The sequence below is a fragment of the Culex quinquefasciatus genome, chromosome 3 (genome assembly GCF_015732765.1).
Source record: "Culex quinquefasciatus strain JHB chromosome 3, VPISU_Cqui_1.0_pri_paternal, whole genome shotgun sequence".
Taxonomy (NCBI): Eukaryota; Metazoa; Arthropoda; class Insecta; order Diptera; family Culicidae; genus Culex; species Culex quinquefasciatus.
In genome coordinates, this window is record NC_051863.1 from 188411351 (window position 1) to 188425157 (window position 13807).

A 13807-nucleotide genomic window follows, 5' to 3' on the forward strand; every position below is an offset into this window, starting at 1 on the left:
AAAATTGATGTTTTCTAAGTCTTACCCAAACAACCCACCATTTTCTAATGTCGATATCTCAGCAACTGTAAATCCGATTTACAATGTCAAAATATGAAACATTCTTGAAATTTTCCTATCTATTCGAAAAAAAATATTTTCAAAAATTTAAAATCAAGACTAACATTTCAAACGGGCCAAACATTCAATATTACGCCTATTTCAAAGTATTGCTAGTTCCTCTCTCGACATTCAGAGTGCGCATCATCGCCGCGACTGCGCAATGCAGCCTGCTCTACAATACCGACACTGAACTGAAATTTTTACTCATGTCAGATTGGTTTGTCATTGATTTGTGTGAGGGGCACCACAGCAGAAGAAACACCACAATCGACCGACCTGCTGGAGCCCGTGTCGCTGCCAAGGGCTGACGGAAAAAGTTAATTTTCCTGGTTTTCCCGGTGGAAAATTCCGGATTTCGTGCGTGATTCGTGTGCTGCTAGTGAAGGTGCCTTCGGGTGTGTTGAATTTTTGCTGAAATTAGTGTATTTGAGGGTCAAAATGGGCACTTGAAGTTGTCGCGAAGTGAAAGTGATTTTTTTTGTGTGGGAACCCGAGTAGAAAAGATTCGCACTTATTTTTGGAGGGGGTAATCAAACAAAAACACTTCCTACTACCGTGCAGCTACTGCTGCTAGTTATAACAAAGCAAACAGGCAGGAAGTAAGTTATAAAGTGAAAAAAAAGAGTCAAGTGACCGTGTGAAATGAACTGAATCGTGAAATCAATACGCCGTCGTCGTTTGTCGGAAGAAATGGTGAAGAGGAAGGGGGCGAGCAAAAAAAAAAAAAAAAAAACAGACACTGAACTCTGACGTCAAATTGTTGACTGCTACGCGTTGAAAAGTAAACAAATGAAACCAGACTGCTGCTGCTGGCGAAAATTTTGCCATGGAGTAAAATTATAATCGCTGCTGCTAGGCAACTTGGTACAAGCTGACATAATCTCTTTCGGAGGATGTCATGAACGGAGTGATTTGCCAACAGTTGCGTGTGTTGTTGCCCTTTGAAAGCCCTTGAAGCGCAGTTGGTTGAATTTGTTTGCTTTTCAAACTTAAAACCTGACGCACAAAAAGGACACCGATTGGAAACTCAGTACTTGGAACTGCAAATCTGTACGAGAAGCATAAAATGCAAAAGGGAATGAAGCGGTCTAAGGGTAGTGCAATAAATGATTCGTCACAGTCAGCTTTCTACGAGCTTCTTGAACGAGAGTACAGGAAATGTTCAAAACATGACGTCAAAAATTACTGTAGGAAACAACTGAAAGATCCAGGCTTGTGAGGAACCACTGAAATCGAGTACTGTATAAAACGGGAGATGCTTCTCGGTTTTCAAGAACTTTTAAGAATCAAAAATGATCCAGTGTTTATGCTATACAAGGATAACCAGCATGACGAAGAACTTTAGATACTTGAATAACCAGCGAGAGAGTGTTTTATGTCGTTTAATGTCCTAAGACAAATTTGTTCGTCAAAATATCTGTTCTAACATTCAACTTTCGTTTCTCGCTCGGTTTCAGTTAAATCCCACAAAAACCAGCATGTTCCTATAAAATTCCGCACACAGTCCACTACACGCGCCATGGATGTTTCCGCTGGCAACAACAACCAGCTCGCCATCGGCATCGATCTCGGCACGAGCTACTCCAGCGTTGGGATCTACCGGCGCGGCAAGTTCGAGATCATTGCCAACGGCGCCGGTAACCATCGCATTCCCTCGTGTGTCGCCTTCACCGACAAGACCCGCCTCGTGGGGGACGATGCCGTCGAGCAGGCCGACCTCGATCCCGGCAATGCGGTTTGCGAGGTCAAGCGGACGCTCGGAGGACCCTCCGCCAACAAGATGCGGGTTCAGTTCCGCGGCGAGACCAAGCAGTGCCATCCGGAGGAGATCTGCGGAGTTATGCTGGGTAGTTTGAAGGCGATGGCCGAACGGAAGCTGGGTCAACGTGTTGGGGCGGCGGTGGTGACGGTTCCGGCTGGGTTTACCGACGGGCAGCGGCAAGCGATGCTGGATGCGGCCGCGATCGCCGGGATCAGTGTGCTGCGGTTGGTGAACGAACCGACGGCGGCGGCCATTTCGTACGGGATTAACAAGAAGTTGGTTGGGGAACAGTGGGTGCTGGTGTGTTCCCTCGGGGGAGGGTACCTGGACGTGTCCATTTTGACCGTGTACAACGGAGTGTTTGAAGTGAAGGCCACGTCCGGAGATAACGAGCTAGGTGGGACGGACTTTGATGACCGGCTTGTGACGCATTTCGCGAAGGAGTTCAATGAGAAGTTCGGCGTGGACGTTGGAAGTAACAAACTGGGCATTCGAAAGTTGCGGAAGGCTTGTGAGCAGGCCAAGCGGACACTTTCCTACACGAATCGTGCCACGATCGAGATTGAAAGCCTTCATGAGGGTCACGACCTTTCCTCAGTTTTGACCCGCGAACTGTTTGAGGATCTTTGCCGGGATCTGTTCGAGCGGATCATGCTGCACGTGGAGATGGCACTGCGACGAGCACGCAAAGATCGCTTCGCCATCCACGAGATTATGCTGGTCGGCGAGTCTTCGCGGATGCCGCGCGTCCAGATCATGCTGAGTGAGTTTTTCGATCGTCGCTCGCTGGCCAGTTCGATCAACTCGGACGAAGCGGTGGTGGTGGGGGCGTCGATCGCGGCGGCAATTTTAAGCGGGGAAAAGTCTCCGGAGATTCAGGATATACTGTGGTTGGACGTGGTGCCGAGGTCGATCGCGCTGGACTGCGGGGAGGACGCGGCGCCCCGGATTTTGATCAGCCGGAACTCGACGGTTCCGATCAAGGTGAAACACCGGGTGAGGAACTTCCGCGAGACGCAGCTGCTTTACGAGGGGGAAAGTGCCATTGTTAGTGATAATGTGCTGCTTGGGAGGTTGAAGATCGAGGGGGACTTTGGGGAGGAGTTGGAGGACGTTGGGTTGCTGTTCAGTACGGATACGAACGGGATTCTGCAGGCTGTGGTGGAGGGAAATATTGAGTTGAAGGCAACGCTGGATAAGGGACGGCTGGAGCGGTTCGAGATCGATCGGATAGTGTACGAGCACAAGAAGATTCTGCTGGAAACGGAGAAGGGCGAGGAAGAAGTTAAAGAGCAGAAGATCGAGAAGGAACAGATCGCGGTGCTTCCATTGAGCAGTTCCGTAGAGTCGGATGAACTGGCGGGAACGTGGGATCGGTTCAGCGAGTGGTTGCACTGTATTTGCATCGTTACGTTCGATCTGGAACTGGGTCAGGCTATGGAGTTGATCTACCCAAAGCATGTGTCTCTGACGGAGCAGGAGAAGATGAACATCTGCTATTTGGCGTTCCCGGACTCCAACTCCGGTTGCATGGGAGACTCACAGTTCCACATCCGGTTACGGGTTTCACCGGGGTCGGAATCTTCCGGGTTGAGACGCGAGCATGCCGACTTTAACTGCCACTGTTTGCCAGTGCATCGAGCCGATCCGGGTCACTTTTGGGGTTTCGTGTACTTCCGGCAGATCAAGGACGCTACGCTGAAGCGAGGCTACTTCCAAAAGAGTTTGGTGCTGCTGAGTCGGCTGCCGTTTGTCAATTTGTTCTACGAGATTTGTGCGTTGATCGCGCCGTCGTTTTTTGCCAGTGGAGAACCCACGCTGGAAGCGGTTTGTGATAACATTTGCCATTGGCCGTCGCTGATGGCCGGAGAGAATCTGTCGCTCCACTTGCTTGGGAGTATTTACGAGATTTCGATTCCGAAGCAAAACTACAAATCTCTAGCGGCGGCGGAGAAGGTCAACCGGGAATCTGCTGCTCCGCCGGGATCTCAAACGCAGATCATCGCTTCAATCCACGAGATCGACATCTTCAAGAGTTTGCAGTTCTTCCTGCCCCACATCCACCTGCTTTGGGAGCTGGTCCTGACCGGCGAGCCCATCGTCGTGACCGGAACATCCCCGACCGACTGTGCCCACATGGTTCAGTCGTTGATGAGTCTCATCAGTCCGCTGTCCTACTGTGCCGAAAGCCGACCCTACTTTACAATCCACGACACCGAGTTCAAGGAGTTTACCCAGAACAAACACGGCCACCCGTCAATTATCCTCGGCGTAACGAACCCGTTCTTCGCCAAGACCCTCCAGCACTGGCCGCACACGATCCGGCTGCAGGACAGCGCCGAAAGCCAAGCCCTGCTCAAGCAGAAGCAAGCGGTCATCTCCGGCGGCGTAAACGTGACCAATTCCGGCTCGGAAGCCGCAACCCTGTCGAAACTGTCCAAGATCAAACAGATCACCAACAAACTATTGGACTCTTCCCCCGGAGTCTACACCCAGTACAAACCGTTCATCTCCAAGGATAAAGCGTTCCTCAAGAAGATTCTGCTGGGGATAAAAACCGAACGTCCACCGTCAGTACAATCCGCCCTGCTCCGGCGGCATCTGCTCGAACTCACCCAAAGCTTTATGATCCCCCTGGAGCGCTACCTGGCCTCGCTGATGCCCCTGCAAAAGGACATTTCCCCGTTCAAATCCGCACCCCAGCCCAATCCCTTCAAGCAGGAAGACTTCCTCGCAACGCTCGAAGAGTGCGGCCCCCAGCTGACCTCCAGCTGCAAGGGCGACTGGGAAGGTCTGTACAAGCGGTTCTTCGCCTCGCCCAACTTCAAAGGCTGGTACGAAACGCGCCACTTTGAACTCCAGCAAACCCTCCAAGCGCTGCACATGCAAACGCTGTCCGAGTCGAACCTGGCCGAGTGGGTCAAGGGCAAGCACGAGGTCGAAATCGTCGACATGATCCTGCGGCTCAAGCAGAAGCTCACCATCTGCGGCAGCACCCAAATGGCCGCCCTGCCCGTCCAACTCAACACCAAGGACACCCGCGAGCAACTGCTGCGCCATCTGGACAGCATGAAGCGCTGTCTTCCGGACGACCTGAAGCAGATTTTAAACAATATCTGATGCATGTTTTTAGCCTTAGTTGCTTAGCAAAGAATGAAAAGAAAAACAAATTATACACCATTTATGTAGGCTAATTAAAAATGAAGAACAAGAGGAAGAAACGGTTTTAGTTTGAACTCGCCAGCGTCTTTCTGTCTGTCCGAAGCCGGATATCACATGGTCCCTCCTCCCGACTGACTCAACACCGCCAAGCGACAATGAACTTGTCCAAGGTCCACTCGCAGTCGTTTGAACAAAGGATGTCTCGGTCTGTTTACGCTGGAATGGAAAATCGCGAATGTTTACGCCGCGGCATGTCCCGGGGAAAAGGCACTAATCGACATCATCATCATCGTGACCATCATCGTCGATTTGCGATTGATGAATAATTGATACACGTGGTGAAATTAATTATCGATTTGGCATCATGCGTGGGAGTGGATTTTGAGCGCGCGCGCGCGCCCGAATCATGATGGCTTTAAATTGGCTGTGTCAACGTCGTTGACGGGGGATAATTGAAGGCCAATTTGCGTGGTTTGTGCTTTTCCGCGCGGCGGGGATGCGATCGGCGAAGGGTTAATGATGTTTGTTTTGGCGTGGCGTACGTTTGTTTAAATTGCTACGAGTTGATTGGTTTGGACGCATTTACTGGCTGGCAGGTAAGTGAACATTACAATAACTACTCTGCGTGGTAGGTAAATCGAGCGTGGGAGTGTTTGAACAGGCTGTAATGAAATGGCAATTGAGCGTCAATTGTTTGATTAAGTTGACATAATTAAATACAATTTGATTGGTTGCTAATGCTAACTAATTAAATGATTTTCGTTCAATTTCTGTTCTTGATTTCAACCAAATATTTTACTATCTTTTCTATCTTCCTCACTTAGGAAAGCCTATAGAATCGCGATTTTTAAATTAATTCGTGTATAGTACTTATTTTTTTAATTTTTAGTATAACTTTTTTAATCTATTTAAGTTATAAAAATCCTTATACGAAATCAAATACCGTCAGTGGGGTGACTATGGGTTAAAAAACGATACACCTCTCGTAATTTTTTAATAACAAAAACAATTTAAATTACATCGAAAATCTTTTATCGTTGAATTGTTCTTAGATAGTTTACTAAAATTTTCCCAAAATATGGTGGATTTTGATGAATACTATAGCTTAAATCCCAATAGTTTGAAAATTGACCCAATCTCATCCCTTAGAGGGGGTGACATTGGGTCAAATGAAACTAAAATGATGCTCAAATACAACGATATGGTAAAAACAAGTCATCCAACAGTGTTTCTTGTTCGAGGGAATCGTATTGACATGCTACAATGTTTGAAGTAGAGATTTTCAAACATTTGGGTAGTTTTCGAGCAATTCCAACAAAAATATTAGAAAAATGATTTTTCGTGAGGTCATTTTTGGCCAAAAACGTACCTCAGCTGCCAAAATTACAGGATTCGTTCTAGGAACTAGAATTTTTCAGCGAAGTCTTCTTAAGATGTCCCCTACACAACCCTTTTAACAGAATTTAGTTTCATTGAGAAGAACCTGAGAAATGGTAAAATCCGTAAAAAATCACTTTAACCCAATCTTATCCCCCAGACCCAATGTCACCACCACTGACGGTATCTGATTCATTTATCTTACTTTTTTTAAATAAAATTATGAGTCATTATCCAAACTAACAAAACAAACTTTTTGAAAGTAGAGCTAAATTTCAACAATTAAATATGACTACAGTAGTTGTTCGGTAACTGGGCGTTGTTTAACTGGGCTGCTTTTTAACTGGGCGCTCGATAACTGGGCCGTAGCCCAGTTAAAAAGCAGACAAACGTCAAAAAACCAAAACAAACCGAAATCACCGAGGGGTTCATGGATGCAAAAATCTTGTTTAACAAATAACAAAAACTTTTTTCAATCTTTTATGTAATTTCAAGTCACAATTAGAGAAATATGAAAAGTAATCATTGTAATTAAATTTGAGTAACTTTTATTTTTATATTTTATTAAAAAAATATTATGCATCGGTAGTCCCCTCGTTATTTTTCGTTCAGCCCAGTTAGCGAACAGCACTCGGTGACTGGGCTACGTTCTCAGCCCAGTTACCGAACAACTACTGTATTAGAAAGATATTACACTCAAACCCTGATGGTTTGACACCAACTGTTGTCAAACGAACGGGGTCACTTTTTAGTTAGACACCCCTTTTACACGGAGTTCAAACACACTACCAAACGTTTGTTTTGATAGTGTGCGTGAGCGCCGTGTAAAAAGTGGCAGTTCGTCACTTTTTAGATTGACTTTGACCAACCAACGAGGTACAAACTAAAAAAGTGTCAAACGAAAAAGTGACCAACCAACGAGGGTTGAGTGTATTCTGTTTATTTTTTTTTACATTCCTCAAATATTAAAAAAAAACAATCCATTTTTTTAATTATTGCAAAATATTTTGCCAAAATTTGATTTTCTTCAACTCAATAATTGCTAATTTTTCATTTATCTAAAAAACATAAAAATAAATTCAGAAAAATCTTAAAGATTTCATATAGAACAGATGTTATGCAACCTTAAGTTTTCAAAATATAAAAGTCAGTCATCCCACATATTAGGAACACCCACAAATTCGGAACACTTTTGTGATAATTTGTCGACCCTTCTATTTTTAAGACCTTTATTTGGACACTCTCTTGCTATTTCACTACTCAAAGTAGTTCTTTTTTAACAATCAACCGCATTTCGAGACTATTTTCTGCAATTCAATTCAATTTTTATTAAGTAAATAATCTATTCACAATTTGTTTTTCAATTAATCCTAATAGAGATTTGGAGGTCCTTTCAATTATGTGTTGATATTTTTGTCTTTCGACACAATTGGATATTCTACAGGCTAATCACAAGTAGGAAAAAGTTCAAGAAAAAAAAAACATACAAAAAACTTTTTTATTCAAAGCAGCTAAATACTGCCTCAAAATTGCCAGTTCCATAATTGTGAGATGTTATTGCGTCATTGAAAACTTAATATAAAAAGTAAAAATTTACGGTCGGTCAATACAACAATCGAAAGATCACAAGAAATGCTTTCACATGAAGGTAAAATCGAATCATAATCGATTTGCTATGATTTTTTTAACAGTGGCCGATCTATAAACTGTTCTGAATATGAGGGATGACTGTAACTTCGAAATATTTTTTTTTTACGAAAAAAAACTTTTTGCAGTACTGTACATCGAAATTTCACAAAAAAATATTGTTGATCGATTTCAAATAAGCTAAACATGATTTCAAACGCAGGAAAATGCAGGAAAATCATTTCATTAGACTTTTTTTCCATTCAAATTTTTAAGTTTAAAACAAATTCCCCCTGATTTTTCGGACCGATTTTGAAGAGATTATTAAGAAGAGGTTATTAATTTCAAAAATTATTTGGAACAGCAGTATTTTACCAACTATTGCTATTATTTTTTTTTGAAAAAATCTTCTCATTGAAGGAAACTTTTTGAAAACATTTAGGCCATTGCAAACTCTATTTCAAGTTGTTGTCCCCTCCCCCTTCGAAAATGCTCCAAAATCAGGGGACAAAAAATGAAATTGTACAATGTAAACTATTTAAAATTTATTTTAACGTTTATTTTTGTACTTTTAGTCAAATATATAATTTTGAAAGTTTTTGTAAATTTCGGACTTCCGATCGAAAAAAAACATAAAACTTCAGGGAAAAAAAATTCACGGATTCAATGATATTTTACACATTTTAAAAATTAACAACTTTAACACTCTTTTACTAAAATTACAGCACTGCTTTAAGCAATATCTTTATAATGGAAAAAGTCTCCTAGCTCTTTCAAAACCTTTCCTCATCGTTGTATACAAAAAAAAAGACCAGAGCGCGAAAAAAAGGCTTCTGTCAGATGATTAAGAGTCTGGTTGTGCTGTGTTCCATGCAGTGTGGACAGGGAGTCGAGTGCGGGTTTGCGCCGTGCATTTTCCCTAATAAGCAAATGAATCACGTTGTTCTTCCCCTCGTTCGAGCTGCCGAGAAGTGCTTAGAACGCGGGAAAATGCAAGCAAAAACTTTGTTGCCGACCGTGGCACGGTGTGGACAAAATACATCACGTGGAATGAAGGTTAAAGTATTGTTAAAGCTTTTGTAAAAATGTTTGTTATGTTCAAATATTTAAATTTTTAATTCAAACTAAATTCATCCCATCACCGTTCACCATGCTTTCGCACCTAAGTGACATCCCTCCTTTGTGTATTTGCATTTTCCCAGCGTAAAGAAAAGGCCGGAAACGTCTGTTCAGACACTCTTGCAGCATGCAAATTGTCTTGGTCGAGCTTTATTGCCACATGTGCATTTTGAGTCAAATTGAGTAAAGAACGCCGAAAGTTGTTCCGATTAGATCGTGCAATGTTGCCTCAGCCTGCACTTGCGTCAAGTTGACAAGGGGAATTTTACCAAATGGTAACAAATTCAACCGAATTTCAAAACAATGCACAGAACTGTCAGACAATCAAAACATGTTTATCATTGTCAACATTGCGAGTTTTAAGTTTGGTTCATTCAAGTTCAAATATAAAAACGCGTTTTTCTAGAAATGTCAAAAAGCGAAATGTGACAAGATAGCACGATCAAGTCGTAATGCAAGAGTTTTTCCGACCCTTGCTGCGGCTGTTGTTGCTGCTTCAATTCTATTCACGTGGAAGCTTTTCACGACGCCGACGACGAACAACAGCACATCAGCCGAGGAGGGAATTCCAAATGAAAAGTGCACATCCATCCCGAGTGTCAGAGTGTTGGACAGAATGAAAGTCAGTCATCATTTTGAGAAGAATGGGGTAAGTCTTTGGGAAAATTGTGAATTGGTATCATATCTTTAAGATATAGTTTTTATCGATTTGTTATATGACTCAATTGATATTCATCGAATGTTTTAATTTTGATTTGGCCAAATTCTTTGTAATTTTACTTTAAAAATTACCAATTCCAAAATACGAACGAATCCACAATAAAATTTTTAAGATATGAAAAAAAAAACAGAAAAAATTTTTTAGGTCACACATTTATTTTTTTTTTAAATTGTCAATAAGAAAAAAAATCAAAATGCAGAGAATTCTTCCAAAGAACATTATTTCACCCCGTGCTCCATCCCCTCTAAATCCCACGTGGTGCGGAAGGGGTGTATCAGGGCCGATCGATTTGCACCGGCACGAGTCTGCGATCTCTGAGTGGGAAAACAAATAAACATCGAAATCGGCTGAAATTGTGCAGAATATTTTGCACGACAAAATCACTGCCTTCTGTCTTCTTCTCGCTGAATGTAAACAAATGCGCAAATATTTATCTTGCTCTCTTGCTCTTTTTTGCTTGTCTTAACCCCAACCACGCGCCGGAAGGAGCTTTTTTATTTACTTTTTGCGAAAAGTCTTACATACACAAAGATGAAACATCATGAAAACGGTTGGAGTTTTATGGCCAAAACCACCAGGCCTGTGGTGAAAGCTGGGCAACCGATCGATGGCAAATCGCAGTTGAGACGTTGCACTCAAAATCAGAGTTCAGACATTTCTTTTGAAATTAATTTCCGTACCCATCAAAAACCAAATTTCTGGAGTTTTTTTGAAAAGGTCATATAAACCAAATTTTTAATTTTCGCTATTTGGGTGTTTTTAGAACCGCCTTGAGTCAGGGGTATTCAAAAACACTCAAAAAGCAAAAATTGAAAATTAGGTTTATTGGACCTTTTCAAAAAAAAACTCTGGATTTGAAAAAAAAATCAAAACCAAAAACTTCCCAAACAAAAAAAAAATGCAATTATTTTCGTTTTGAGTGTTGCTTTGGCCGGTCGAACCAACAACATCAAACCAAAGCAGGCGGTTGATTTGTTTGCAATAAAAGCAGGTGCTTTTCACCTTTCGCTCAGTTCACAGATTTTTTCCCGATTTTTTTCAACCCCCTTGGGCATGCAGAACCGTAATGGCAGCAACAGCAGGGGGTTGCAACTACTGTCAGGGTGTGATAAATGAGCCGTGAAAATGTTCGACTTGCGGCTCACGGGGAAAATCTAAGCAAGATTAAGAGGAAAGTTTACATCCCTTTTCTGTCGTGTTTGGATGTTTTGAATCTGGGTGCTGAATAGTGGTTCGTAAAACGGCCTCAATTTTGAACTGTCAAAGTGGAACCAATTTACTGTTCGCCAAAAGTAGAATGTATTGTCATCAATCATTAAAAATTGTTTTTTTTTTTTTTTGCAATAATGAAAAATGTGTGGCTTTTGAGAACATGGAGTGGATGTCAATAAGTCTTAAGAAAGTTGAAGACGAGATCGTCATTTTTTATAATTATGAATAGAAGATGGAGTCGATGCGGTTGTATCCATCCAGAAGCTGTCTTTATTGTTTGATTCCGTATGAACACCTACTGGTTTAGTGAAAATTTTCTCAGTTTGTTGGATCAGCTTCGCTAGAATTAGCGATGTTTGTTTCGCTGGACTGGGAAGAGCTGCAGGATTCCAAAATCAGCCAGGGAATTTATCTGCGACACCGCTGGATGAAACTCTCTCCGCAGTTTTTCATCACCCGTAAAAAAGAAAAACCCCTTCTAACCGCTCGAAACTTGCAAAACACACACACTAAAAAAAATTAATATTACATTAGACGTAATTCTTGATTAAACCGATGATAAAAACATGTAATCGTATTTTCGATGTAAATTTAGGTTTATTTTGAAGTAAATCGATAAAATTCTCACTGGTTTTCATTTACATCGTGCGTAACCTAAAATTGCATCTCGAATAACCTGATTTTACGCTAAATTTGATGCACATAACTGGAGCATCACAATTGATGTAATTTTACATCAAATGAAACCCAATTTCACTCATGCAGCAGCTACACGATTGTCAGAATTGTCAAACGTCAAACCGTCAGCCAGCTTCGACGTCACAGAGAATAGCATTTTTCATCCAGATTCCGATATTTTTTTCGTTTACTGGACGGAACCTGCTACCGTTTTAGAGAAAACCAGTCAATTCTCTGATAGAGGTGAGTTTAAACTTTCTTTAATTGATATAGCTGAAACCGATAGCATATATTTTTTGGTCTTTTCAGGTTGCGGACGGACATCATGGAACGCGAGGAAAAACACGTTTTAAGCTGCAAAATGCTCCTGAATAAACCGAAACATAGTGTGCAAGTGCAGGGCTCCATGTCGTCGGTTCAATCCTCGGTTCGGTTCCATCTGTGCCACCTTGATGCTTCCTTGAGCGAGTGGCCAACACGGTACAAATGGTATGCCGGAAGGTTGTTAGTGGAAATAATCCTAGGCAGAGTGTTTATGGCGCTACTCCAGTGAAAAACCTTTGTGGTAAAAACAACAAAAAACGAGTGAAAGTTGTGTAATTAATTGTGATGAATATTGTGCAATAAAAACATTTCAACTTCAGAATACAGAAACACTTTTACTGTCGTCCAATAAGAAAAATGAGATTCCTATTCGAAAAAGTCCCACCAAAATTACGTTTAATGTAATTTTCCACGATATCGGAGATTGTTTGGGTCGTGTAACTTTACGTCTTATTAGACACAATATTGCGTCTAATTTGATGCTCCAGTTATGTGCATCTAATTTAACCGAAAATTACACTTTTTTTCGTAGTGTGCAGCAAAAAATGTAAAAAAAAACTAGACAAAATAAAACCCATACCACTGATTATAAAACAGCTCATTTACCAGTGAGAAAAAAGTCATACTTTTGCTTGAACAGCCTCCTACTTTGTAGATGTAAACAAAGTGGGATCATTCGAAAATCACGTTACGCATTCTCTCTGTTCATCACCCAGTTTTGAATCTGCTTGAATTGAAACCTGACAGTTTATTGGATGTGAATTACTGTAACTGCAACTTTCCCTGTCATTATATAGTGACGAAATGGCCTACTTATCATCACGAAAAATAACAGTGCTGAAAAACTCGTTAAAGGACTGATTTGAGTGCTGAAAAAATCAACTTTTCTAATATTTGTTGACAATGTTTTGGTTTTTGAGTTGATCAAACGCATGGACTCCTAACAAAAAAATAACTTTTCAAAAGTGTTTTTTGGAATGGCAACAAAATGTTGTATGAGTTGCAAAACTCACCTTTTTGCAATCCCACTGTGAAACTGTCAACTTTTCCTGTCCTTCTGGAGAAACGAAACGGCCTACTTTTAACAATTAGAAATAACATATTTGAAAATCAATACCTTTTAATACCAGTGCTGAAGAGTTCTACTGAAATGGGTACTGAAAAGTTGAACTTTTCAACACTTGTATCAAAAAGTAACATTTTTCAATATTGTTTTGTTTTGAACGATGAATTTACTTAACACATGAATTTTTGACATAAAATTTCCTTCAAAAGCGTTTTTCGGAATTGCTAAAAATGTTGCAAGCAACTCGTTGCAAAACTTGATTGTTTTCGCAACTTGTTGCATAAACTACTACTTCAACATTCGGCAGAGGCTCGTTGGATTAATGTACGACTCGTGCTGAAAAAATCATGATAGTTTTAAATATAGGTGGGCAAAAAAAGAGCAAGCCGCTCAAAGAGCCGAACCTAAAAAGAGCGAAATTTGAGTGCCATCAAATTATTCGAAAATTAAGGTTGAAAAAGAAATCTTGACATAGGGTCCTCTAAGACCCATAATTTTCAATCTTCTCAAATTAAGTTTTTTTTCTTTAAATAATTCATAAAATTCGAATAAAAAAACTTTAAAAATCACACCAATCTTAGAAACAGCCTTTTCATCAAAATTTTGAAAAGAGCGAAAGAGCCGTTCAAAAGAGACGCTCCTTTAATGAGCGAGCGAA

General features: G+C 41.2%; 2 protein-coding genes across 10 annotated transcripts in view; one reads left to right on the forward strand and one right to left on the reverse strand.

The window, feature by feature from the left end:
• The window catches only part of LOC6052660 (mucin-5AC), a 211263-nt gene that overhangs the window by 45783 nt on the left and 151673 nt on the right, over positions 1-13807 (reverse strand). The gene's annotated exons all lie outside the window — the stretch shown is intronic.
• Positions 336-5100, forward strand: LOC6053032. Of its 3 annotated transcripts, none has more exons than XM_038259094.1 (2): positions 336-497; positions 1560-5100. In XM_038259094.1, the coding sequence occupies exon 2, from the start codon at positions 1622-1624 to the stop codon at positions 4982-4984; it is 3363 nt and encodes a 1120-aa protein (XP_038115022.1). In that variant the 5' UTR covers positions 336-497; positions 1560-1621; the 3' UTR covers positions 4985-5100. The 3 variants fall into 3 exon arrangements, with proteins under 3 accessions (XP_038115022.1, XP_038115021.1, XP_038115023.1); XM_038259093.1 differs by having other exon boundaries at positions 336-487; XM_038259095.1 differs by lacking the exon at positions 336-497 and adding an exon at positions 527-701.